The following is a 27,732-nucleotide window of genomic DNA, read 5'->3' as shown; positions in this document are numbered from 1 at the left end:
AGCAGAGAGGGAGGGCAGGGAAGCAGCGACCCTCTGAGGTTCTCAGACACTTTGGAGCTCTCCATCACCAGACCTCCTGTAACACAAGCGGCAGACCCCCTCACCATTCCAGGCCAACCTTCCCTGGATGCCACTTAGTCTTCTGGGGCCCTCGATCTATCAGGCTGTCTACTGACTAAATAATAACCATTCATTAAGCACCTGCTGTGTGCAGGGGGTAGGATGACAAAAGTGAAGCACTCCTGGCTGAAGGAGCTTCTCTTGCTACCAAGAAGGACGTGGACACAAGGACATCCAGGAGCCTGTTAATGCTGAATAGAGTGTTGGTGATACTGATGGTAGTTGAGGGAGGAGGAGGAATGGTTGTGGTAGTAGCTGAGGTAGGCATAACAACAACAATGATAATAGTGGGAGGAGGAGTAGCAGCAGCAGAGACAGTAACAGGTGGCATTTAGAGAGCAGTTATTCTCTACTCTACAAAAACCCTGTACCATTCACCCCTTCTACATTTGAGGAAATGGAGGCAGACAATGGCCAAGTGACTCAGTTAGGGTTACCCAGCTAGGGAGTGTCTGGGGCTAGTTTTGAACTCTGGTCCTGACTTCCGATTCAGCACTCTGTGCCCTGGGGCACCCCCTATCTGGGATTAGCAGTAGATCTGTTACTTCTCTTGCCTCAAACAAATAATGCCCATGCTGGGATGGGAGCTAGATGGTCATCATTATGGATGGGGAGACCTGGAAGATGGGGCCTGTCTGTGTGAGGTCAATTTCTCAGTGGTAGGAGCTATGATTATTTGGGGGAGGGGCCTCTGATTTCATTTTTAAACAGAATGTTAAATGAGGAAGTACTCCATATTTTTTTTAAGTCTGAAATTTCAAAAAACTTTCAAAAATGGAAGTTGTTATCTAACATCTAACTCCCCAGGTAATCATGAGAACCCCACACCCTTCCTCATTCTTTGTGGGATCAGAATTTTGTTCTTGACAACTTAACATCCCTCCTCAGATGACTTTCTCTTACATAGTTAAGTCCACAGGATTCTGGTCAACTTTTCTCTAAGCCTTTGAAAACTACTTTACTAAATCCTTGGGTACCAGCCATCTTCTTTCTACAGTTAATGATTTCCCTGTTCATAATTAATATACTTATATTTGAGGCCTTTGAGTTTCTTCTTCCCAAGACCTTTGGCAATTTCAGGCTTTCTTCCCCTATTGCTCATTTTCTGACTCCCTCCCCTCTGATGGGGTTCTTCTGGGGGTCAGATCTCAAAGTATCTCATTCTCCTCCATGCTAACAGTTCACAGAACTGCCCCAGCTGAGCTGGGCTCCTTTCCTCAGCCTTAGTGGAAGGCTGTGTAGCTACCTCCTCTCTTCCCACAACACATATAGTGTCCATGTGGCTTCCTTGCTGGGGCTCTAGGGCTTCTCACCTCTGGGCTGCCGTCAGGGGGATTGCTGGATTTCCAGCCCAGGCATAGGACCTGCTTCTCGCCATCCTGACATTACCTGCTGGGCCCCCTGCTCACAAGGCAGGTGCTGAGTCATGGGGTTTGTTCACTAAACCTACTTTGGGTTCCGAGTGTCCTGGCCCATGGAGACAGCTGGAGTTGCTTTTCTCTGGTGGTCAATGTCTATTCTGGAGCCATGGGAGAGACTGTAGGATCTAAGACAATAATCGATCCTCCACCTTAGGTATGATGCAGTTTAGAAGTCCCTATTTTTTTCTCTTCCTTTATCACAGATTTAAACATGGATCAGCCACCAAGTGGTCCTTGCTGGTGAGCACCCAATCTACCCTCCTTTTCTGGGTGGGCGCCAGCATTTGGACGCTGCTTGGCTGGGCCTGCCATGCAGGTCAAGACCCCCTGGACCTTTTCAGTACTAAATGACCCAGGGTAACACAGTCAACAGACATTTGAAACTGAGCTAAGCTCAGGCCTTTCTGATGATCTCTCAGGCACCAGGCCTAGGATGGTCAAAGGCTCCACCCAGTGTCTGCTACCCCGGAAATTCTGTGAAGACACACTGATGTGAGGATGGGGGTAGCCAATGGCAAGGGGAAGTGCTGAGAGAAGGGAGGAGAAGGGATGGCAGCTGTCACAGGGGCCACCCACCTGTTTGCTGCCCCTAGTCTCCATCCAAGGAGGAGGCTCCACTCAGATGCTCAAGTGCATGGAGGGGAGCCTGGAAAGCAGGGCTGTGCTGGGGCCAGATCTAACCCAGTGGGGAGAGTCGATAGGTGAGAATCTACACTTATGGACCAGGAATTTCCTAAAAATAAATGGCAGAATATTTGTTGGTCAGCCTCATACTGGAGTAGGCTTTGCCTAATGCTTTCTGTTACATCTGAGGTTCTGGGTACCTTCCTCTGGGCCTGCAGGAATGGCAAGCATCTTAGCAAGAAGGCTAAGCATTGTCCTTCCTGTGAAGCGTGCCTCGGGTTAGGGGCATTGTGGCTCATTTAAGGAAGGGAAGCCTTGGCCATCCCCAGGAGCAAGCAGGCACAAACCTAGCCTAGCTATTCTGCCTTTTGCCTCCTACCCAGGTGATGACTTTCTCTTCCAAGAAATATAGCCACCTTTCCAGGAAATGAGAACAATTGTGCGGAATGTTGGCTGTCAGTATTTAGGGGCTCCTCTCTATAAAAACTGGAGCTGAATTTGACAATTTGGACGAGGTCTTCGCAAGTTAACATTCCACTGGGGCAAAAGGAGCAAAAGACACAACCCTCGATACTTATCCTGCTAGAAAAGGAGGCCACTTCACCTTGTTTAGTCATTGAAAAACACACTCGGAAGGAAACGCGTCACCCACATGCCATGGTTTTCCACAATGAAATTCAGAAAAAAATCAAATGCTTTAGAAACTCCTATCTTTGAACCAAAGCTAAAAGGCAGGCACGAGAGAAGGAAAGATGAAAATGCATTTTCTTTTCTATTATTTCAAGAAAATAAGAGGGTTTGAAGAAGAAAGGATGGAGGGCAGCACTGCAGAGCCATCACAGCACGGGGAGAACAGATCACAGCCACCACGACTGCCGGAGAGCTCAGGGGTGTTATTAGGCACAGTAAATACTTTTCCAAACCACAAGGAATCGTTGTAAGAGTCCTCTCTCACACACACACACACACAGCCAAAGAGCTTTGCCAACTCCAAAAGGAATCTGTACCAATTCAGGGAGAATGATGGAAAAGGAAACCTGTGCGAATCAGAGGAACAGAAGGGCGCCTCCAGCTTCATCAGGGAGTGTTACCGACTCCAGCTGGCCCCTTAGGATGCTAGCATTAGGCTCACCGGAGTGAGCAAACGTCATCAAGTTTTTGGCTACTGATTGGCATAGCTCTTTGGCAAAATGGAATTATTGGGGCTTCCACAGAGTCAAAAAGAAAAATATTCACAAAGTACAAACTTACCACAACAGACAATAGTAAAAGTGGGAAGGAGAGTCAGCAACCAGGGGCAAGAGAAGAGAAAACAAAGTATTTTAATTAGGGAAATTTCAAAACAAATAAGCAGCAAACAGAGGTTTAAAATGCAAGCATCCATTAAAGTACTCATCAAAGGAAAGCAGAAAACAAACATGCAACCACAGCTCGAGGTCCCCAGAGGCCGAGCAGAGGGCGGTCAGGACAGGACAGAGGAATCCGGTGTCTCCATGCACTTGCACACGATGACAGTGGGAGGAAGGCTCTAGCTAACGGAGGGACCAGGTCCAGGGGTCGATTTAGCCCCGGCCAGCTGGCCGCAGTGGGGGCTCAGAGCTGGGCGTTTGCCTTCTTGGGGCCTAACTTTGAGCGGCTGACGGGGAAGGGCGCTCCCTTCCTCCTGCCCAGGGCGAGCCTCGCTGCAGGCCGCACCGAGGACACGGTTAAGCATCAAAGCGCTGAATTAATAATAATTAAAAATGACAGTTTAATTGCTCTGAATGGAAGAGAACCAAAAGAAGGCTGGTGTTCTCGGTGGAGGAAAACAGCTCTGTGACAGATCTTTCCTCCACTGTTACGGGAGGCCCCCAACACCCGGGTCACGAGGCCGAGTGAGTCCGAGAAAGCTCTAAGCCTCCTCGGCCGACCCCGCGCGCCGGTGCCGGCCGGTGCCGATGGACGTCGTCCAACGACTCGGGGAGCTCAGATGCTCCCAGGGATTTCCCCGGGGCGGCTCTGCATTTCCTCCCACTTTTCCTAAATCGACCTCCGGGGGAGGGGGCGGCGCGGTGGGGGGAGCACACCACGGACAGTGAGGACACGGCTCATTCACCGGGGTCTCATTAGTGACATCTCTTCTCCATGCACGGCCTCCACCGCCCTCCCGTCAGTGTCGGCACGCAATGACTGGTTAATGAATGCACACAGCGAGCACGTGTGGCCAAGCACGGGCACGAGGACCCCGATGGGGACGGGCAGCGTCTTTACCTCCCAAGATGGTACCTACCTCCCAGCCCGTGCTCTGTGTGACAAAAAGCAGAAAAGGGCACCCGTCACGCTGCGCCACTCCCTCCCCGCGGCCTGCCCCGGGGAGCGCCAAGCGGTCAGCTGCCCGCCGTCCACCCTGCCCTTGGCTTGGCTCCAGGAGCCGCCCCAGGCCTGGAGTTTCTTAGGACCCAGTTTCGGTGCTCCACGCTGGGAGGGCATCATCGGCCCCCAGGGCGACGGGCTCGAGATGCCCCGCCTCCCCAGCGGGCCTCCGTCCTGGGCAGAGACCGAAGATGGAGCCCACGGCTGGCAGCTGGGGGGGGGGCGGGGAGGCTCTGCCCACCTTCCAGTGTGGCCCCCGCCTTTCTCTGGGGATCTGCCTGTCCCGTGCTCGCCCCGGGCCTCTCTCTAAGGGCCAGGCACCGCCGGGTGGCTGCTGGGGGCTCCCAGGGACGCCCAAGAGGCTGGAGGACAGCCGGAATCCTCCGTCTAGGACGGGAAGAACCCAGACGGGCCGCTCCTATTGGGAGGCGCTCAGGACGGCAGCCCCGGGGCTCCCCGCAGGCCGGCAGGCCCTTACCTGGTGCACGATCTTGCTGAAGGCCTCCTGCAGTTTACCGTGAATGATGGACAGCTTCTTGGCGTCCCGATTGGCCTCGTGGATGGGGATGAGCACCTTGTAGACCTCGTTGACCGCCTCGTACATGCCCGCCTGCAAGTGCAGCGACCGCCGTGCTCAGAGGCCCTCCGGCCGCTCCCACCATCCCCATCCAGGCCGGCCACTGCCCGCACGGTGCTCGGTGCTCGGCCGGACCCTGCTGCCCCCCTGCTGCCCCCTGCGGCCTCCGGGGGGACGTCCGGCTGCTCTCCGGCCCACCATCCCGCCAGCAGAGCAGAGGCGTCAGTGTGTGCGCACGTGGGGGGGACAAGGGGGCGGCGAGGCCCGGCCCTGGCGCCTACCATGGAGAAGGAGGCAGCCGCCTGCTCCAGCAGCCCCACCAGCCCGGCCTCCGTGAAGTACTTTCCCGAGCAGATGCCCTCCTCGTCCGGAGACACCACGTCGTCCGACACGGCCGACTCCTCCAGGACGTTGGACGAGATGTTCTGTGGAGGCAGGTCCAGGTGAGGCCTGCCCCCCCCCCAACAGCACGCCCCAGAGGCGGCCCCAACCCCAGAGGGGAGCCCCCCCCATTAGAACGCACCAGAGGCGGCCCCAACCCCATAGGGGAGCCCCCCCCATTAGAACGCACCAGAGGCGGCCCCAACCCCATAGGGGAGCCCCCCCCGTTAGCATGTACCAGAGGCGGCCCCAACCCCAGAGGGGAGCCCCCCATTAGAACGCACCAGAGGCGGCCCCAACCCCAGAGGGGAGCCCCCCATTAGAACGCACCAGAGGTGGCCCCAACCCCAGAGGGGAGCCCCCCCCCCCGTTAGAACGCACCAGAGGCGGCCCCAACCCCAGAGGGGAGCCCCCCATTAGAACGCACCAGAGGCGGCCCCAACCCCAGAGGGGAGCCCCCCCCCCGTTAGAACGCACCAGAGGCGGCCCCAACCCCAGAGGGGAGCCCCCCCATTAGAACGCACCAGAGGCGGCCCCAACCCCAGAGGGGAGCCCCCCCCGTTAGCATGCACCAGAGGTGGCCCCAACCCCAGAGGGGAGCCCCCCCAGCCCTTCCCCCCCCAGGATGCACCAAGAAGCGGCCGGGTCCCTGGAGGGAAGCCCCCCCCCCCCCCACGGGGACCACCTGGAAGGTCACGCAGCCCACGGGCAGGTACTTCCGGTCCTCCAGCATGCTCAGGTACTCGGCCACCAGGGCGGCCGAGTGGACCAGGCACTGGGCGGCCTCGGCATGGTTGTTCCTCTCCGAGTGCTTGCCGGCCATGTTCTGCAGCCAGGTCAGCCGCAGGTCCGGGGACGTCTGGTAGCCTTTGGCGATCCTGCGGGGACACGAGCGCTCCCGTGAGCTCCGGGCCTCCCGTGCAGAGCCCGGCACACGGGCCGGCCGGCCTACCTGTACATGAGGTCGATGAGCATCTCGGGGTCCTCCTGGTGCTCCTTCATCTTCACGGTGTCCGACAGGATCATGTGCAGGTTGAAGACGAGATCCTGCACCTGCGGCGAGAGACGGGCTCGCGGGGGGCCTCACGCTGCAGCTGCCCCCCCCCCCCCAGGGGCCCCTCCTCACCTGGTCTGGGAACGTGGTCTCCCGCAGCTCCAGGTCCTCCTCGGCGTAGGTCAGGATGGTCTTGAGGGAGCGCCGCAGAGACTCCTCGTTAAAGCTCTGTGATGTGCCCACCAGCGACGACAGGGACATGGTCACCTGCATCTTCACGCGGGCGAAGTTCTGTGGCCGGAGGGGGGACGGTCAGGGGGCAGCCCAGGCCTGGGGTCACCCGTGCTCACACTGACCCCCCCCAACTCACGTTCCCAATCTCAAAGTTCTGTGGCCGGAGGGGGGATGGCCAGGGGGCAGCCCAGGCCTGGGGTCACCCGCGCTCACACTGACCCCCCCAGACTCACGTTCCCAATCTCAAAGTTCTGTGGCCGGAGGGGGGATGGCCAGGGGGCAGCCCAGGCCTGGGGTCACCCGCGCTCACACTGACCCCCCCAGACTCACGTTCCCAATCTCAAAGTTCTGTGGCAGGAGGGGGACAGAGTAAGGGGGGGGACGGGGGCAGCCCAGGCCTGGGGTCACCCGTGCTCACACTGACCCCCCCAGACTCACGTTCCCAATCTCAAAGTTCTGGCGCATGAGGAGGTAGAGGGAGGCGCTGGCGTGGGAGCGGATGGAGCTGACGCCGCTGCTGCAGTGGCGCAGGAGGCGCAGGCACAGGTCGGCACACTGCTCTGTCTCCTCCTCAAAGAGCAGCTCTGGGAACTGCAAGGAGACAGGACGGAGGTGGGAAGGGGCTGAGGCCCTCCCAGGGTCCGGTGGGGGGTTCTGAACAGCGATAGACCCCCTGCCAGAATATCCATAATGAGAGGCAGCTGGGTGGCTCAGTAGATGGAGAGCAGGGTCTGGAGATGGGAGGTCTTGGGTTCAAATGTGGCCTCAGGCACTTGCCAGCTGGGTGACCCTGGGCAAGTCACTAAACCCCCAGTGCCTCACCCTGGCCCTCATCTTAGACTTGGTGCTAAGTGTTTAAAACCAAAAGCCTGTACTTGTCTGAGACACTCAATTTCGGTTAGGTTGGTGTGGCCAGAAGACCGCCCTTTCTGGCCCCTGCAGGATCGCCCCCAGGTCTGGGCCCCACATCAGCCTGCCTCAGACTCTTCCCATCTCCCCGTGGCAGGCCCTGCCCTGATGCCAGCCTGCACGTGCCCACCTTGGAGACGAGGGCGCGCTGCGTGGCAAAGCAGTGCTGCAGGTAGAGGGCGCTCTGGTGGCACGCCATGCTGTGCAGGAGCACCTTGAGCACCCCCCCAAGGATGCTTTCTTTGGACTCGGCCAGGGAGACAGTCTGAAAGAGAAACAAGAGTGGAAGAGATGCTCGAGGAGGAGATCTGCATCCGGTCCGGTCCTCTTCCCCAGCGTCACGCGCAGATCCTCTCCTGCTTCCTTCCCAAGGCTTACCTGGACGATGATCTCGAGCGTGTCCAAGATGATCAGGTTGGCCTCAGTGGCGAGGTTTCCATCGATCAGTGCTTCGTGTTCAATCTCTGCCCTGGACCTAGGAAACAAAGCATTCAAGATAATTATGTCCAAGGGGGCCTGAGAGGAGCCAACAGACCCCCACTGCTTGACACAGTCACAGTCTGGGAAGTCGGGAACTGCAAGGTAGCCCTCTGAGAAAAAGCCCCCTGCTAACCCCCTTCTGTGACTTCTCTCTTCAACTTTCTCTACTAATGGACTTGTTACGATTAACATGAGAGCAAATACTTATAGGATCAATACATATATGTCCCACTTTAATCCCCCTAGGTTATTACCCTGAAAGATTGCATTTACAGAATTAGAGCCCAAAGATTATTGTCTATTACCCCCTCCTTTCCCCCTTCATAGATCCACATTCACTTCCATTACAAGCCAGGAAAGCCAAGAACATCAATCACCTTCAAGCCACTCCACTGCAGACAGAAACCAGGCAACATTGCCAGGTGCTTTAAAGTAACACAAGAAAAATAGAACTTATAAATTGAGGAAAACCCCAAATCTGGTCTGTCATTAAATTGCCCTCCAACCTTGTACCTGGCTACAAAATGTTTTGTCATTCATCTCCTAAGTAATTGTGATTGATTGTGAAAGCTGACCTAAAGGAACAAAGATTCTCCTAGTCAGGGAGAACTAACCTCTAGATCACCCTGTCTATGTCATTCATCTATAGCAACAATGTTTCGCTGACTATCTCTTTAGGCTTGTTGTTAAGTTCCATGGAAACATATATGTAGAAAATTGATTGTGTGCTAAAGAAGTATGTACTTGAAACCCTATATAATAAACAAACAAACCTCCATGCTATGGCAGAACACTGTGTGATGCCTATGCACGTGGGCCCGAGCACACAGTGTCTCTCATCTCCATTACTCAACCGGATGGTCACATCTAGACAGAGCCAGCCTTCATCCTCAGGGACACTGCTGGACAGCTCCCAAAGGGGGCCCCAAAAGCCAACAATAATCCACTTCACCAAAGCCTCAAAAACATACGATGGGGGGTGGGGGGGACAGCTGGGTGGCTCAGTGGATTGAGAGCCAGGCCCAGAGATGGGAGGTCCTGGGTTCAAATCTGATCTCAGATACTTCCTGTCACTTAACCCCCATTGCCTAGCCCTTACCACTCGTCTGCTTTGGAACCAATACACAGGATTGATTCCAAGACAGAAGGTAAGGGTTTAAAAAACAAAGCCAAAAAAGAAGGACGACGGATATGTGCCAGCTCCCTTCTTGCCCTGCTCTGTCCCCAGCTCAGCACCAGGGGTTGGGAGAGCCCTTGGTCCTCCCCAGCAGCCTGGTGGTGGACTCTCTGAGATCTCTCTGGGTAGGAGTGCTCCTTTCCTCTAATGCTGCCGTGTCTCATTACCGATGGTCACATAAGGCTTCAAGGAGATGATGGTGTGAACGATCCAGAGCAAAGATTACGTAGCACCATAATGGCATTTTCTGTCTTCATTCTCACAAAGGAACCTGTCTTTTCACGAGGCAAACATTTTTGTTTTGATAACTACAGTGAAGGCTCCTACACAGAACAGATGTAAGGCCGGGGACATGACGGAGGCCAATTCAAAAACTCTTCCCCAGATGAGTCAGGAAGTCCCTCCCTGAGCCGTCTCCATGGTGGCCGCAATAGATCCCAACGAGGACAGCAACAAACCAGAAGAGGCCACTTGTTGCGGCAATGTTTAAACTTCACAGGGAAGAGACACCAAAAAAAGAAATCAAAGAGTAGTAACTGTGGGCGATTCACTGACGTTAGTGAAATACCAACAATCTTTCCTCCAAAGCCAACAAAGTGAAGGCAGAAATAAAGCGGGACCCCTGGGCCTGGCGGTCTGGTGGCTAGGCAGTCCCTACAAAGTACAGCCCCCACAGACAAAGTGGAGGAGGAAGGGCATTCAGGCTTCAAGCATGTGCTAAAAGGGACAACCAGATGGCTCAGTGGATAGAGAGCCAGGCCTGGAGATGGGAAGTCCTGGGTTCAAATCTGATCTCAGACACGTCCTGGCTGTTTGACACCGAGCAAGTCACTTAACCCCAACTGCCTTGCCTTTTCTGCCCTTCTGCCTTAAAATCAATATCTAGTGTTGCTCCAAAGTAGAATATATGGGTTTAGGAAAAATAAGGGAAAACAATGAAACGTAGCCTTCATTCCCAGATTCCAGCTGTGCTGTGTCCTTAAACCTTAACAGGCTCTCCATGGTTGAAATCATCTCTGACTCTCCTGCCACAATGGAAGCCCCAACTACTCTTCGCACGGTCCTCCTGTTGTGCACCTTATCAATCAGTTATTTCATTAGGTTGGTTTTTCTGAGGTCACTCCCAACCAGTGGTAACAGAGCTCCATTACTCCGCTCATGGTTTTTCTTCATTGTTACCCATCTGAAGCATCTGGGCACATTTGGGGATCCCACCCGAGATGGGCGACCCTCCACACAGTTCTAAGCTTGCGGCATCATTAAAGGACGGAAACAGTTCAGCACATGCTATTTGTGTCTCAAAGTGAGAGATTTGGAGAAAATCTTCAATGAAAATTTCAAAGAAGTGTGTTCTCAGCTCGGGCAGCATTTTTTAGGTTTATGGTTGGAAAGAACTTGCTCCAGAGCTGGGAGGGAGCAGAAGCAGCAGCTTCGGGTAGGGGTGGGCTCCCCCCTTCCCCCCCCCCCCACGGAAGTCTCCACATAAAATCTGGAGGACTGTTTGGCATGGGAAGAAGGGGCCTTTGGGGACAAATTGAGGGAGATGGCCCTTGGGCTCCCTATCCACTTCAAAGTCTATGATTCGGTGAACATTTGCAGTCTATAAATTGGGTTTTAGTCTGACAGCTCAGGCCAGCTCTTACAGGCCTTGAACAAAACAAGGAATTGTTCTGCTTACTTCCATGGGGTCCCTCCCCTCCCCATTTAAGGCAGTAGTAAGGCTCTGTTCCGCCAGGTGAACTGGATCCCAAGAGAGCCTGGAAAATATTCTCTTTCCCTACTGACTTCCACTTAAAAAATGTGGAATCTAAACCAATGTGGGGATTTTTAATTCCCAATCTCTGTTCACTTCTATAGGTGCAAAAAAAAAAACTTTTGGCTTATTGTCATTCAATAAGCCCAATTTCAACTGGGTGCTTGAAGTTATTCTCTGAGACTCGGTATCCCTTTTTGTTTGCCATTTGCTTCGTACTTTTCTATGGCACTTCACACAATGGCCATTCAAAATTTTCCTCTCTTATCAAGCCCCAAATCATGACGGTCCTGATTAAAATGCTCTCTGTGAAGATGATCAAGGAGGCTGCAATTCTCTCCCCTCGGCCCTCTGTTTTTATATCTTTCTTATTTCTCTCTTCTTTTTTAGAAATCGGATGGTGCTTCTTGCCTTACCATCCTCTATAGCCTGTTCCTTGCCTGCTTTTTAATGGGTCTCACTCCCTTAATCCTTCCCTTCCTCTCCAGCATTTTCAGTTTCTCCCCTCTATCCTGCTCCCCTGAATTCAGTCCTCAAACATGGTTCCAGTTGATAAGGACCGTCATTGATCCTGATGTTGCCTCTAGCAACCAGCCTGCTATTCTCCTTCCTTTCACAACAATCATCCACTTTCTCACCTCTCATCTGATGTGATTTGGCATCGATCACTCAGTATGTCTAGGCTTTGGCTTCTTGACTTATAAATTGTTGGATGTAACAAGGCCCAGTCAAAGTCTATTGAACTGCATTGGCAAGAAAAAAAGATTGTGTGGAAGGTTCTAAAGCAAAAAATGGAATGGAAGGGAGAAAATGGCCCCAAGAGAGTTCATCGGTGACAAGTGCCTGTGCATCACGCCGATACGGAAAGAGTCCTGGGAGCGAGACAGGAAAAGTAGGTACGGATTTCATGCGAGAAGCCAAGAAGACAGCCAACAATAAAATAGAGGAAGCCTCCAAGCCCCCAGGGAGAAGGAGATACCCTCATATAAGGGCGCAAACGCAGCTTCCCAGATGGGCCTCATGTCTGTAACACAACGTTGGAAGGATGAACCGTACTGAACAGGAAGAGGGGGCAGGCCGTGAGGAAGGTGTTCTTGGGAGAGGCCTTGGCGGACTGGAAGAGCCCTTCAAGAGCAGTGGGGAAGCGTGAGGTCAGGATGCCGAGTGTGGCCCCCAGGAGGGCAGAGCAGAAGTCACCTGGTCGGCGCGGACCACGCGGGCAGAAGGGGGAATTAGATGAGGAGCTTGGGAACTAGATCACCAGCCGACCCAGAAGCCGGATATCACAGGAACAGGATCGCTAGGTGAGCGCAGACCAGAGGGCGTGTTCTCGCTCTTTTTCTCAAAAGAACAGCAAGTAAAGCCATTATTTGATTTGATGATGAAGTGACCGGGGGGGGGGGGGGGGGGTCACTACTCTGGGCCCGACCTTGACCCTGAGGAAATTGGCTGCTTAACTACGAAGGAGGGGCTTGGGGCAAGAGGTGACTATCACAGAATTCAGGAAAGGCGAGCCAAGTCTAGGCGACAGGCACAAGTCACGAGGGTTGAGGCTGGCTGAGAGGGAGGCAGACTTTTTAGCCTTTTAAAAACTCTTTTAAATCTTAGAACTGATATCAAGTACTGGTGCCAAAGCAGAATAGCAGTAGGGCTACGTGACTTGTGCTGGGTCACCCAGCTAGGAAATGTGTGCAGCCAGATTTGAACCCAAGTCCTCCGGCCTCCTGGCCTGGGGCTCTCGGGTGTCCTCCCCATCTGACCAACACCACCATCTTCTGTCCTATGTCTCCGTAGAGAACCCCCTTGTGCCACTTCTCCTCCCACACTGCAGATGGCTCCTGCCCGCCCAGACTCTCCCAGTGGTGTTCAGGAGAGCCACAGCTCCGTCTTCAGAAACGGCCAAAGACCGGGCCTCGTGGAGGGCCTTGGTGCCAGAGAAGCCGGCCCTTCCCAAAGACCATCGAGTCCCTCCTTCGGTCCCCTCCGGCTGCCTGCCTGGAGTTTTAGCCTCAGGGCAGTCATTCGGGCCTTCCATTTTCATCGGTGCCCCAGCAGGCAAAACCGTGTCCAGGGTAAGCGGGCGGCCCCCTTGTTCCCCGCCTCTCCCCGACCGCCCTCCGGCCCAGGAGAAAAGGGCCGGTTCTTCTCCCAAGAACGCAAGCTTGCCGGGGAGCTCCCTCGTCTTCAGGCCGAGTCCCCTCCGCTTCTTCCGGGGAGCCTCCAACGGCATCCTTCCTCCTCGGCCCTTTGCCTCCCAGATGCTCACCCAGGCGTGCTTCGGGAATCGGCGTCCTGCGGAAAACGTGCTCAGGAGCGCCTGCTCTGGTCCACACGATGCCGCCAACGAACGGAGGCGGCGGCTGAGGGTGTCCGAGGTCCCGGGGGCGGCCGCCAGCGGCCGGGAAGGTTATCGACCCCCGAGCCGGTCTGTGGGAGGCCCCATGAGCTGGAGAGACGGCCGGGGGCTGCCACGGACCCCAGCAGGGCAGGCGCCTCGCCTCCTCCAGCTGCAAAGAGCGGCTCAAAGCTGGCCGCGGAGCCGGGCTGAAGCGTTCAGTCAACGAACCCCTCCCAGCTTCCAGCGACAACCGGGAGGCAGAGAACTGTTTGTCCGGAGACGCGGACGATGCATGGAGCAGGGCCGGAGAGGGTTCGGGACCTACCTCGGAGCGTAGCCTAGGGTACAGCTAAGTAGAAGCCGGGCTAAGGACAGCCGCTGGTATCACCACTCTGACGTGTCTGCTAGCCATTATGGAGCAAACCCCCATGACTTGTGGCCTCCTGGTACCAGGACCGGCCTCGGGCCGCGAGTCTGGAGCCTCCCGGGGCCTCGGGCCGTAAGTCTGGAGCCGCCCTGGCCTCCCTGGCCTCGGGATGCAAGTCTGGAGCCTCCCTGGCCTCCTGGGGCCTCGGGACGCAAGTCTGGAGCCTCCCTGGCCTTGGGCTGCGAGTCTGGAGCCTCCCTGGCCTCCTGGGGCCTTGGGAAGTGAGTCTGGCACCTCCCTGGCCTCCCTGGCCTCAGGCTGCGAGTCTGGAGCCTCCCTGACCTCCTGGGGCCTCAGGCTGCGAGTCTGGAGCCTCCCTGACCTCCTGGGGCCTCAGGCCACGAGTCTGGAGCCTCCCTGGCCTCGGGATGCAAGTCTGGAGCCTCCCTGGCCTTGGGACAGGAGTCTGGAGCCTCCCTGGCCTCGGACTGCGAGTCTGGAGCCTCCCTGGCCTCGGACTGTGAGTCTGGAGCCTCCCTGGCCTCCTGGGGCCTCAGGATGCGAGTCTGGAGCCTCCCTGGCCTCCCTGGCCTCAGACTGCGAGTCTGGAGCCTCCCTGGCCTCCTGGGGCCTCGGGCTGCGAGTCTGGAGCCTCCCTGGCCTCCTGGGGCCTCGGGATGCAAGTCTGGAGCCTCCCTGGCCTCCTGGGGCTCGGGACACAAGTCTGGAGCCTCCCTGGCCTCGGGACACGAGTCTGGAGCCTCCCTGGCCTCCTGGGGCCTCAGGCCATGAGTCTGGAGTCTCCCTGGCCTCCTGGGGCCGAGCATCCCCATACCAGGACGGGCCTCGGGCAGGGGAGATGGCAGGGGGCGCCTTGCCCGCTCTGGGGTGGGGGCGCGGTCGGTTGAGCAGGCCGACGCTGGCTCAGCTCTGGCCTCCTGGGCCACCTTCCCCGAGCAGGCCTCTGGAGCGGGGCTCGGGGTCTGGTTGTCAGTCAAGTCGGAACACCAAAAGATCTGGACAGATTTCGGGGGGCCCCAAAAGGCTGCTCCCAGCAGACCCCGCAGGGAGGGGCAGGCCGCGGCCCCCGGCAGCCCAGCAGGGGACCCGCTTGCCCCCCACCCCCGTCCTCTCTCCATCTCTGCCCCCCGTCCCCAGCGGCCCTCCAAGTCCCATTCTTTGAGCGTGTGTCAGCTGTGACTTAGGCCCCCTCCTGCTCTGCGCGTGCCTCCTCGTCTCCCAAGCTAGCCTGGGGATGCCCGGCGGAGAGGGAGGGGGTCATCCCTAGGGTACCCGGAGGAGACCCTTGGGGGGAAGGGCAGGATCCACGGGCTGTGAAGGGGCAGAATGAGTTCTGGGCTTCTGCCCAGGCACTGACCGGCAGGCATTGGGCCTGTGTGGCCGGAGAGGCCGCAGAACCAGGCCTTCTGGACACTACGGCCAGCTCTTTCTCTCTCGGGTCCTCCTGAATCTGCACTTGAAGCTAGCACGGCTGAGGGACAAAAGGCTTTTCCGCTCTTCCCCACGGATGTCTGGCATGCTCACAGCAAAGCAGAAAGTGCCCGGGAGAAAGCGAGCCGAAAGCTTCCTGGCTGGGTGACCCTGGACCAGTCACTGCCCCCCGACTGCCCAGCCTCTACACTCTTCTGCCTCCAAGGAATGGCCAGGATGGACCAAGGACGGAAGGGAAGGGCTGAGAAGGGAGAGGAGAGAAGGAGAGAAGGAGACGGCTTCCCGGGAAGGCCGGGCCGCATTACTTGTCCAGTTTCTCCGTGTTCTGGCGCCAGTGGGTCATGTCCTTTCTCCACCGCAGATTTTCTTGGCTCCCGAAGGCACTTCCCGACGGGCTTCTCTCTGCCAAAAGAACGGAAGAGCGCGCATGAGACATCTGCCTGCGCCTACAGAAACCCCCCAGAGTCCCCTGAAGTCATTGAAGACACCCCAACAAAGGAAGCTTCTGAGGAGCCGGTTCTCATTCCGATTCTGCGTCTAGGGCCTCGGGACCCCCCCAGGGCCTCTCCCCACCTCTCCCCTGTGGCGCGGCACCTTCCGCAAATACGTCGGGGTCCATTAGCGGACTATGGAGGTAAGTAAGAAGGACTAGACTTCTTCAGGGCTCCCCTGGAGCATCGCTGTGCCCTGGGATCGGGGTGAGGAGGGCGGCGCAGGGACCACCCACCACCCATCCAGCAAACAAAAGGGATAAAAACGGGGAGGCTTCACTTCTCTGGATTAAAGTTCTTGGCCAACTATAACCACCGGGTCACTTCCTGTTTGACTCCTTAAAAGGGAAGTGATCCCACAGGCCCATCACTAAAAGTAACTCTGATTAAGGCCCACTAAACTAGGCCTCCCTCGTTCTCTTTTTTCTTCAGATTAAAGATGTAAAAGTTTGTTTCTGTTATCAAACTTCTTTCTTCTCAGTTGTGAAGCAGTTAAGAGTTTCTTGGGTAGAAGAGGAGGAATACCCTGAGAAAGACAGATGCCATTTGGGACCCCCCGAGCCCCCCATATCCATTTCAGGGCCAAGGCCTGTGGGGGTCCCTCCTGCAGCACCTGTGGAATGGGCTCCCTTCTCTCCTCTGGGCTGGCCCCGAGCCTGGGGCAGACCCTCCTCTCTCTCTGTTTCCCTCCCTCCCTCCCTCTCTTTCTCTCCTTCCCTCTGACTCTGTCTCCCTCTCTCTCCATCTCTGTCTCTCTCCTTCCCTCCCTTCCTCCCTCCCTCCCTCTCTTTCCCTCCTTCCCTCTGACTGTCTCCCTCTCTCTCCATCTCTGTCTCTCTCCTTCCCTCCCTTCCTCCCTCCCTCCCTCTCTTTCCCTCCTTCCCTCTGACTGTCTCCCTCTCTCTCCATCTCTGTCTCTCTCCTTCCCTCCCTTCCTCCCTCCCTCCCTCTCTTTCCCTCCTTCCCTCTGACTCTGTCTCCCTCTCTCTCCCTCCCTCCCTCCCTTTCCCTCCTTCCCTCTGACTCTGTCTCCCTCTCTCTCCCTCCCTCCCTCCCTTTCCCTCCTTCCCTCTGACTCTGTCTCCCTCTCTCTCCATCTGTCTCCCTCCCTCCCTCCCTCCCTCCCTTTCCCTCCTTCCCTCTGACTCTGTCTCCCTCTCTCTCCATCTCTCTCTCCCTCCCTCCCTCCCTCTCTCCCCCTTCCTCTCTGTCTCTCTCCCTCTCTGCCCCCCCCCCCGCCCTTCCTATCTTAGCACAGCCTCTGCCTCCCCGATGGGGGATGAGCCCTGTTGGGGTTCCTCTGCTAGAAGACAGACTAGATGCGATGGCTGGGTCTGGGGGGGCGACCAGGAGATGCTAAGCCAGCTCCTGGGCTCCGGGAAGGAGGAATCACCCGCTCTCTTCCCTGCGGTGAAAGGGGGCCCCGGGCCTCGCCATCTGACCCCCCAGGCCTCTTACAGTCGGAGCTGTTCTTGGTGCCCTTCAGCGCCGCGCTGGCCCACAGCCAGCTCGCCAGCCAGGCTCTCTCGGCTCCCCGGAGCCCCAGGGGCTCTGGGCTACCTACCGAGCTGGCCCCGGCTGCGCCGCACCATCTCCTGCCGGGCCCCGATGCTGCCCAGGATGGCCTCTTCCAGCTTGGCCCTCATGTCTTTGGACTTCTTAAAGGTCAGGCTGTTCATCCTCTCAAAGACCTTCTTCCCCTGAGAGCGGAAACACGTCAGGGCGGCCGCCCGGACGAGCCCCCGCCCCCCCCCCGCCGCGGCCGGGCCGCCCCACCTTGTACTCGAAGCAGGACACGCAGAGGTAGAGCAGGTCGAGCAGCCGGTTGAGCTGCAGCACGGACAGGTCGGTGAACCACTTCTGCAGGACCGTCTCGTCGGCGTTCTTGAGGACCCACAGCAGACAGATGAGGAGGCTGCGGCTGGACTCGGCCGAGAACACGGAGTGCTGGCGGCCACTCTGCAAGAGGCACGAGCACGAGGCGGCTCAGCTGCCCGCAGGCGCCACGCACGGCCGCTGCGTCGCGTCCTCCCTGAAGGCGGCCGACTGAGGAAGCGCGCCCGGGGAAGGAGCAGGCCGGGGAGCGCGGCCCAAAGGCCGGCGGAGAGGCCCACGGGGCGGCCAAAGGAGAACGCGCTGGCCGGCCCACAGCACTTTGCTCTGCCGTCTACCTGAGAATCCGTTCTAGGGCAGACGAGCGGCTGCAGGGCCTCGGCCAGGGCCGCCCAGCCCAGGCCTCCCTGAGGACAGACCTGCTCCTTGGCCCGGCGCCCCTTCTCCCCCTCCCAAGGCTGCGGGGTGCGCTGACCCAGGCCCCAGGAGGGGCCCGTTCACCCCCCTTTCAGAGGAAAGTGCCCGGGGAGGGGTACTTTCTGGTGAGATGAAGGCAGCAGGGCAGGCTGACACAAATGGGTTTGGGGCAGTGAGGTGGCTCGGGGGAGAGGCAGGAGGTCTCAGACACGTCCTGGCTGTGGGACCCTCTTCTCCCTTGCTGGCCTCACTAGCAGCCCCGCAGTGGTAGGGCCGCCTGACAGAGTGCCAGCGGAGTCAGGGAAAGATTGTCAGGATGGCCTGGACGGAAACGGCCAGAGCCTCCCCCTCCGGGCAGAAGACATCCGACTGTGTTTTATCCTAACAGGAACACTGGGTAAAGGGGCGCGCGGGGGGAGCGCTGCCTGGGCTTTCAAAGGACGAGGGCCGTCCGGCGAGGGGGAAGGACGTTTGCCCTCTGTCCCTCCCGCAGACAGGAGCGCCTCGAAGCTGGCTCAGAAGGGACCCGTCTAACCAGGGAGCCAACCTACACACATCTTCTGAAGCTCAACAGTTTCCAGGGCGGCCCCGGCCACCCCCCGAGCAGGGGCTGTGCCGCTCCTTCACGGATCTGGCTTTCCAGAAAAAAAGATCAGTGACGTTTTAATACCGATGAAGCGAGCAGAAAGCTGCTGGGCCTGGCGAGCTGGGGGACCGGCGTGCCCGCTATGGCCATGGCCACCGTCTGGCTGATCATATTCCCTCCTTCGCTCTCATACTCCTCCATCGCCACACAGCTCGGCCGCCCCCGCTGATTGTGAGTTTCTGGAAAGAGCCCAAAACAGCGATCCTCAGGCCAAGGGCGTTCTCCGCGGCCTTCCTTCCTTCTCGGCGAGCCTCCCCTCAAGCCACTGAAGAAGAGGGCTGTCGGGGAGAAGCGGGCTCTTGGGGGGCGAGGGCCCAGGCACGCCCGGCTCTCATCCAAAGGAGCCTTTGCATCCCGAGACATTCCCGCCGCCGGGACTCTGGGCACTGACGGACGTCATGCCACAGGCTGGCCAAACAAAGCAGCCCGGGCTGTGCCCGCCGGCAGGGACCTGAACTGGGCCCCGGCGGCCTTTGGTTCTCGAGGGACGGTGCCCAGCTGCCTCTCAGGGGCAAAGTGGGCAGGGAGTGAAGCCAACCGCTACAAATACACGGCAAGAGCAGGACCCCTTTCGGGGCTCTTGTGCAAACAAACACCCTGTGCTGTGGTCAGCGTAACGGCGACCTTTCTGGGTGCCTGCTGGCAGGATCAGGACGGGCGGCCCAGCTGACTTGCTGCTAAGCCTGAGGGAGGATTTACGGCCTGGAACCTTTCCGTCATGGGATACAAACCCACGTAGAAATGCCAGGAACGCAAAGGGGGGAGAAGGAACACTTACATTTAATTTCTATGTCAAGAAAGTCTACGAAGTGGAGCCTCTTCATTCATCTTATAGACACCCCCTGCGCTCCCCGGAGCCTGGGAAAGGGGCTTCTTACATAAAGTAAGGACCCGCCTGCAAGGCTGTCTTAGAGGGCAAATCAGAGCTTTAAACGAAAGGCTCTGAATGGCGGCTTCCGCCCCAAGAAAACACGGGCACCTACTAGAAAGGTTTCACTTCAGAAGAAGCGACCCACTTCCCCTGTGACCCGAGGACTGTCGGGGAGGTAACACATACCTGTGAAATCGTACAGCTGGGGCACAGTCTCCATGATGATGCCGATCAAAGGTAGATACAGCATGGCCACGCGGGCCTTTACCTGGGGGTCAGAGTACCGCGGGTCTGAGTCATGGCTGGACAGTAAATTGTGTACCATGTTGATGACCTTCTTATGCAATCCAAACAAACTATTAAAGAAAGGGAGGTCACAGAGATTAGTTAACATCTTTAAAACAAACAAGCTTTACAAGAAAAGGAAAAGCACTGCTAGGAGGACCAGAAGCAAAGCCTCTCCTCTCTCGGTGCATATGTATATGTTCTATTACGCAGATGGATTCCACCCATCACACAATAAAAATGGGCTGCGGACGGAGGAACGAGAAGGGAAAATCTGACGAGGCGCGTGATTGTGCGTTCTTTCCTCCCGGTGCTCGGGACAAGGACGGAGGCAGAAGACACAAGACCTCCTGCGAGGCGGCTGCTCGGAAAAGGACGAGGAGTTCTGACTGACTTCACGCAGGCCTCCGCTTGGTACGCCCTGTCCCATGAGCCTGAGATGGTTCCGACTCCGTCTGCTCAGACTTGGGCCAATGAGCTGGGCCCAACGAAGGCTGTCAGACACGCGGCTCAGCTTTCTCTCCTACAGGCTGGGTCAGGGCAGCTCCTGCTCCGACTCCAGGTTCCTAAGACTTCTAGACTTTTCAACCGGCCAAGCCATGATCCAGACCCTGCCAATGCTGAAAGGAGCAGGGTGGGGAGGAAGAGGAATCTCTTCATCCAGATGCCTACTCTGCGTACAGGTCACTGATTGCTAGCATTGGGCCTTAGAGGCAATCACTTTTTGTTCTGAAAATATTTTTGCGTATTTTGTTAAACATTTCCCAATAACTTGTAAAATTATTTTTAACAATTATTTAAACAACATTTTGAGTTTCAAATTCTCCTCCTCCCTCCTGCCCCCTCCACTCCTTGACTGGTTTCATTATACATGGGAGGTCAAGGCAACTATATTTCTGTATTAGTTGGTGCAAAAGAAGAACAAAATAAAGCAACAAAAATAAAGTGAGACGAGTCTGCTTCCATCTGCATTCAGAGTTCATCAATTGTCTTTGTGGAGGGGACGCCGTTTTTCATCCTGGGTCCTTTGGAAGTGTCTTGGATCACTGTCAGAGTTGGTTATGGTACAGTCTTGCTGATACGGTGTAGGATGCCCTCCTGGCTCTGCTACTTCCCTTTTATCAGCTCATATAAGTCTTCCCAGGTTTTTCTGAACGCACTCTGTTTGTTGTTTCTTTTGACACAAGAGTATCCCATTACAACCACCCGCCACAACTTGTTTAGCCATTCTCCAACTGAGGAGCGTTCCTGCAATTTCCAGTTCTTTGCCACTACAACAAGAGCTGCTAAAAATATTTTTGTACATATGAGTTCTTTTCACATTTCTTTAATCTATATAGATCTTGTGGGATTGCTGTGATGCTGGGCTGAAGAGTACACACAATTTTATAGCCCTTTGGCCATAGTTCCAAATTGATCTCTAGAATGACTGGATTAGTTCACAACTCCACCAACAGTGCATTAGTGTCCTAGTTTTTCTATATCCCCTCCACCATTTGTCATTGTCTTTTCTGTCCCTCTGATAGGTTTGAGGTGATCCTTCCGAGTCATTTTAATCTACATTTCTATAATTGGTGACTTAAGAAGTACTTTTTCATGTGTCTATTGATAACTTTGATTTCTTCTTCTGAAAATTGCTTCTTCATATCCTTTGACCACTTATCAACTGGGGAATGGTTCTTATTTTTATCTTTTAATTATTGTTTTTAATTTTTGACTTTCTTTTATTTTTTCAATTACATATTGAAACAATTTCTTAAAATTGTTTTCTGATATTTTGTGATTCAGATTCTCTCCCACCCCAAAGTGATAAATGGCTTATTATAGATTATACATGTGCTTTCATGCAATACATATTTCCATATCCCCTGTGCTGTGACAGAAGACACATATCACACATGCAATAAAAAAAACTCATGAAGGAAAAATATAGTGGAAGATGCATGCTTTGATCTGCAATCAAATCTGCAACAGTTCCTTCTTTGGTTTTGGATAGCATTTTTTATCATGAGTCCCTTAGGGTTAACTTGGGACCATGTTTTGCTGATAATTGTATAGTCCTTCTTTGTGTAATATTTCTGTTGCTGTATAATGTTTCTGTTCCCTTCACCTTGTATCAGTTCACATAAGTCTTTCCAGGTTTTTCTGAAATTGTCTTGTTCATCATTTTTTATGGCACAATAGTATTCCACTACAACCATATGCCACAACTTGTTCATCCATTCTCCAACTGATTTGACACCTCCTCAGTTCCCGGGTCTTTGCCACAACAAAGAGAACTGCTAAAAATATTTTGGTACAAGTAAGTCCTTTCCCTCCATCTTTGATCTCTTTGGGATATTTCTGAGTCTAAGGGTATACAGTTTTATGGTCCTTTGGGCATAGTTCTGGCCCTTATTTTATATGTTTCTTATATATTTGAGAAATGAAGCATTTATCAGAGAAATTTACTGCAAAAAATGATTCCTTCTAATTTTGGTTGCATTAGATTTGTTTGTGCAAAAGCTCTTTAATTTCGTATAATCAAAATTATTTCTATTTTACTTTCCATAATCTCTATCTCGTTTGGTCATAAACCATTCCCTTAGCTATAGATCTGACAGGTACATTGTTTTGTGTTCACCTAATTTGCTTAAATCACCTTTTATGTCTAAATAATTCGTCCATTTTGACCTTATCTTGGTATATGGTTTGAAATGCTGATCTAGGCCTATTTTCTGTCAAATTGTTTTTCAGTTTTTCCAGCAATTTTTATCAAATGTTGAGTTCTTACCCCAAATGCCTGAATCTTTTGTTTTCTCAAACATTAGATTATTGTGGTCATTTATTACTAAGTATTTTGCTCCTAATCTCTTCCATTGATTCACCACTCCATTTCTTAGCCAGTACCAGATGAACTCTATAAACAATTCTTTGGTGGTTTGATTGGTATGGTACTGAATAAGTATATCAAAGTAGAATTGCAATTTTCATTACATTGGCTTGATCTACCCATGAACAATTAATATTTCTGCAGTTGTTTAGATCTGTGTGATAAGTGCTTTGTGTTTTATAATTGTGCTCACATAATCCCTAGATTTGTCTTAGGAGGTTGATTCCGTAATAGTTGATATTGTATGCAGTTATTTGAAATGGAAATTCTCTTTCAACATCTTCCTATTGAATTTTGTAGGTTGTATATAGAAATACTGATAATTTGGGTGGGTTTATTTTATATACTGCAACTTTGCTGAAATTGTTACTTGTTTCAATTATTTATTTAGGTTAAGTTCTCATTCTAGGTTCCTTTCAGTATACTATCATCAATATCATCGGCAAAGAGTAAGCTTTGTTTCCTCATTGTCTTTTTAAAAATTCCATTATTTTTGCTTGTCTTTTTGCTATAGCTAGCATTTAAAGTACAATATTGAATAATTGATGATATTGGATAGCTTCGATCCATTCCTGATCTTATGGGAAGACCTAGTTTTTTTCATTAAAGATAATGCTTGTTCTTAGTTTTAGATATTACCATTTTAGGAAAGGGTCCATTGATTTCCTAAGCTTTCTGATGTTTTTAATAGGAACAGGTTATATTTTGTCAAAGGTTTTTTTATGTACCTATTGATATAATTATATTTTTGTTGTTACTGTTGTTGTGATGGTGAATGATGCTAATAGCTTTACTAATATTGAACCAACCCTGCATTCTTGGTATAAATCTCACCTGATCATAATGTATGATTTTGTGATATATACCTGTAATCTCTTTGCTAGCATTTTATTTAAAATATTTGTATTGATATTTATTAAGGAAATTGGTCTATAGTTTTCTTTTTCTGTTTTTGCTCTCCCTGGTTTAGGTATTAACACTATATGTCATAAAAAGAATCTACAGACTACTTCATGTATTTTTCCTTTATCTATCTATCTATCTATCTATCTATCTATCTATCTATCTATCTATCTATCTATCTATCTATCTATCTATGCAAACAGGGTTAAGTGACTTGCCCAGGGTCACACAGTGAATAAGTGTCTGAGGCCAGAACTGAACTCAGGAAGATGAGCCTTCCTGACTCCAGGTCCAGCAGTCCATTCACTGTGCCACCTAGCTGCCTATTTTACCTATTCTTTCAAATAGTTTATATAATACTGGGACTAATTGTTCCTTAAAAGTTTGGTAGAATTCATTTGGAAATCTACCTGGTCCTGGGGATTTTTCTTGTGGAGCTCAATTGTGGCTTGTTCATTTTCTTTGTCTAAGAAAGAGTTATTTAAGTATTTAATTTCCTCTTCTGTTAATCTGGGTAGTTCATAGTTTTGTAAGTTCATTCATTCATCCCTTTCACTTAGATTATTTGTTTTTCTGGCATATAATTGGGCAAAATAATTCCCAATAATTGTTTTAATTTCATTTTCATTGATGGTACATTCATCTTTTTCCATTTTGATACTAATAGTTTGGTTTTCTTCCTTTAAAAAAATCAATTAGTCAATGATCTATTTTATAGTTTCTTTCCCTAAAACTATCTCCTAATTTTATGCGATCAATGGTGGGTTAAATTTTTTTTTCAATTTTATTACTCTCTTCTTTGATTTTCAGGATTTTTATATTGGGTGTTTAATTGGAGATTTTAAATTTGTTCTTTTTCTAGTGATTTTAATTTGATAACTGATTCTATGCTCTACTGGTTTTTTTTGAGGCTGCATTTGCATGCACGCATGCAAAGATTTCAAAATCTTTGAGTTCAACTCAGGAATTTAGCTTCCCCTCTGAGTTAGTTTAAAGTTATAATGAAAACATAAACTATTTGGTTGAATTGAAATTTTGTTTGGTGAAGCTGTTATTTCTTCTATTGGTAGCCCCAGGGATACTTCTAAGAAGATAGCAAATCTTAAAAAATAGTTTTGATTCCCTAGCAAAGATTACAAGATGCAAATGGATTCCATTAAACAATTACCATTCCTTAACTGTCAGACTGGGAATGCCAGCCCATCTTTCTTAGTATAGCCAATGATAACATTCCATGTCTTTCCAAACCCCCTTCTCTGTTGTGTCAATAAAAAGGGTCCCTTCTTTCTCATTGGGGTAATTAGCTTTAATGAGGCCAGTCTGACCTGTTTTATTAATAGTTTTATGCATCATTCTAAACAGATTGATCTTACTATCTTGTACCTCTGTTTACATTTACTGATTTTTATTTACCACAAATTGTACGCCCCCAAAGTCACTGATCTGTTCTTTCTCTCTTTTACTAATGTATTCATTTAGATATATAAATGTTCCCCTAAATACTGCTTTGGCTACATCTCACAAATTATGGAATATTGTCTCAATGTTGCCATTCTCGTTAATGAAATAATTGACTGTTTTTGTGATATGTTTTGATTCATTTGTTTTTTCAGACTTAGATTGTTTATTTTACAATTAGCTTTCAATCTGTGCTTCCACATCCTTTTATTAAATGTAATTTTTGTCATGTCATAGTTTGAAAAGGGCATGTTTAATATTTGTCCTTTTGAACATTTGGTTGTGAGGTTTTGATGCCTTAATACATGGTTAGTTTTTGTGAAGGTGCCATGGACAGCTGAGAAAAAAGATACTTCTTTCTATTCTCATTTAGTTTTCTTCAGAGTTCTACCATATCTAATTTTTCTATTTATTTTGTTTATGGTTAGATTTGTATAGCTGTAAAAGGGGAAAGTTGAAGTCTCCCACAAGTATAATTTTCCTATTTTCTCCTATGATTTATTTAATTTTTCTTTAAGAATCTGGATGCTAGGCCATTTGGAAAAGAGCCAAAAATAAATGTTGGGGTCTGACCTAGGGAGAAAGAAGCCACAAATAATTTTCACATTCTCGTAATTTCTTTGCTTTAACAACTTCTTTACCTAATTTTTCCTCTATCACTCTCATTTTATTTTGAAAATAATTTTTTAACTCTTCAATTCTTGTTGGGCTTGTGTCGTTTTTCTTTCGTTGACACTTTTCTTATAGTTGTTTTCATTGCATTATCTACTTCCAAACTTGTGTTTTAATTTTCCCTGTCACAGTAGTAGTTTTTTATGGTCAGGTTCTTTTTTGTTTGTTTTTGTTCATTTTAGCCTAGTTATTGATTCAGAACTTTATATTAGTGTTGGGCTCTTCCACTGTCTTGAGTTTTAAGCTTTTTTTGCACTGCTGTTTTCAAAGCTAGTTCTTGGGGTTTGGAACTTGCTGATGCTTCCAAAGTAGTGTGATCTGGAGAAATGTAGTCATTGCTCTCTTGGTCTGTAATCTAGTTCTTACCCAGGAAGGGCCCCTGGTACCTTAGAATTCCAATCAGTACTGATTCTCAGGGCCCCTCCTCCCTTAGAACAAGAAGTGAATCTATTCCTCAGGTTCCCTGATTCCTTGTAAAGTGATACTGTTCCTCAGGATTTTTATTCCCTTTTGACTGAAGGTGCTCCTCTCTGCCCTTGAACTCTGACTCGGATGTGGGTATCTGCAAAGGAGTTACCAAACAGTATTTGGTCCTGTGTCCAGTACTAGCAGAGGTCTCCTATAATTTTTTTTCTGACCAGTTGTCAGGAATCTTTACTGCCTCTGGAGTGGGAGTTTCCAAAGATGCTGCTGCTTCTGTTTCCACCACCTAGTCCCACCATTGATGTTTCAATAATCAGGATCAGTCACCTCTCTGGGTGTCATGGATGCCTTATTCAACTTTCTCTGTTGTCATGGGTAGAAGAATGTCTCACTCTGATCTTCTGTGGGCTCTGGCACTCCAGCATTCGATCTAAAGCACCATTTTGAAGATGTTTGGAGAGCAATATTGGGAGAGTTTAGCTGAGGGCAATCTCTTTTTGCCTAATGTTCTGCATCTTCACAGACAAGGTGTATCTTCATGCAATGAAGAACAAGAAAGAAGAACCCTTGGTGGCTCCAGTGTGAAGCTGTTTGGGTTCACCCTGAATCCCAGCATCTGCATGAAGGGCCTTTGTTATAGACAAATCTTCTGATTATACAGCCTGATTTCCTCACCTACCCTCAAGTGCCAGAGTCTGACTTTCTGCTAGATGAGTTAACATAAACAGGGAGGGCACCTGCGTAACGTTGGTTGGAGTGGATGTTTCCTCTTCTTGACATGAGAAGAATTCTGGGTGGGCTAAGGAGTGGAGGGGTCAGTTTTTACCACCAGTAATCTAGGATTAATAGGTGTAGAGATGTAGGTAAAACTTGAACGAGTACACTCTTTCCTGGCTCTGCATTTTCCTCCCAGGGCCAAATCAGTTTTCTCACTCTTTCCTGGGTTTCTCACCATGGACCTTCACTGTCTTTATGGCTCCTTCCTCTGATTGCCTGGCTCCTCCCAGAACTTCCATTTGAGGGGAAGCACCCAGGCCTGCTGGTCTTCATGTCTCTCCTGTCTCTACTCCTGATTCTCTGGAAATTCCCTACCATGCCCCAGTTTGTGGATAGCTTCCATTACTCTCCTTCCTCTTTAGGCTCCTTTTATGGGCCATCTCCAATTAGAGTGTGAGCTCCCTTAGGGCAGGGACTGCTATCCCTTCTACTTTTATATATATTCTCAGTGGACAGCCCCAAGCTTGGCATGCCATTTCTTTGGCCCCATGCTGCAAAAGCACTTTTGTGCTGAACCTTTTCTGCCAGGCAAAGGCTGACTTACCCATCTGCATCAGGGTCTAAAATGATGGCCAGTTCAGTCAATACAAGTCCTGCCAAGTAATGCTGCTGGCGGAAGGGCAAAGACAACTCAAACATGTTTGCTGTCTTCTGGTCTTGTACATTTGTAGAAAATCCAGAGCTCTGTGGAAAAACCCAAAGATGTGGCAGGGTAAGAGGGGCCAAGCCAGAAAAAGAGGCAGCCTCATCTTTAGGGGAAAGAAGAACTCTTCCTTCATTAATCCTTTACTTTTTTTAACTTTAAGGGGAATAAAAGTAAAAGTTCTTCCATGGAGTCTTAGGTTAACCACTACCCTCATTGTCAAGTTTCCTTTATTGGTGAAAACATTTTCCCTTCTTTTAAA

The 27,732-nt window shown here is 51.6% G+C and overlaps 1 protein-coding gene across 16 annotated transcripts in view; it reads right to left on the bottom strand.

Annotated features, from left to right (window-relative positions):
• The window catches only part of DOCK7 (dedicator of cytokinesis 7), a 132,518-nt gene that overhangs the window by 8,807 nt on the left and 95,979 nt on the right, over positions 1-27,732 (bottom strand). For 10 of the 16 annotated variants that reach the window (XM_056814110.1, XM_056814111.1, XM_056814112.1 and 7 more), the window contains 15 exons: positions 27,372-27,511; positions 19,624-19,793; positions 18,591-18,745; positions 17,447-17,629; positions 17,235-17,370; positions 15,485-15,581; positions 7,991-8,087; positions 7,743-7,877; positions 7,142-7,294; positions 6,602-6,760; positions 6,428-6,528; positions 6,161-6,353; positions 5,376-5,519; positions 4,996-5,127; positions 4,435-4,449 (listed from right to left, as the gene is read on the bottom strand). In XM_056814110.1, coding sequence (XP_056670088.1) covers positions 4,435-4,449; positions 4,996-5,127; positions 5,376-5,519; positions 6,161-6,353; positions 6,428-6,528; positions 6,602-6,760; positions 7,142-7,294; positions 7,743-7,877; positions 7,991-8,087; positions 15,485-15,581; positions 17,235-17,370; positions 17,447-17,629; positions 18,591-18,745; positions 19,624-19,793; positions 27,372-27,511 — 2,010 coding nt within the window. The remainder of the gene's footprint in view (positions 1-4,434; positions 4,450-4,995; positions 5,128-5,375; positions 5,520-6,160; positions 6,354-6,427; positions 6,529-6,601; positions 6,761-7,141; positions 7,295-7,742; positions 7,878-7,990; positions 8,088-15,484; positions 15,582-17,234; positions 17,371-17,446; positions 17,630-18,590; positions 18,746-19,623; positions 19,794-27,371; positions 27,512-27,732) is intronic. The other 6 variants (XM_056814116.1, XM_056814117.1, XM_056814118.1 and 3 more) reach the window with 1 other exon arrangement.

The sequence above is a fragment of the Monodelphis domestica genome, chromosome 2 (genome assembly GCF_027887165.1).
Source record: "Monodelphis domestica isolate mMonDom1 chromosome 2, mMonDom1.pri, whole genome shotgun sequence".
NCBI lineage: Eukaryota > Metazoa > Chordata > Mammalia > Didelphimorphia > Didelphidae > Monodelphis > Monodelphis domestica.
This window is presented reverse-complemented; position numbering and strand designations above follow the sequence as displayed.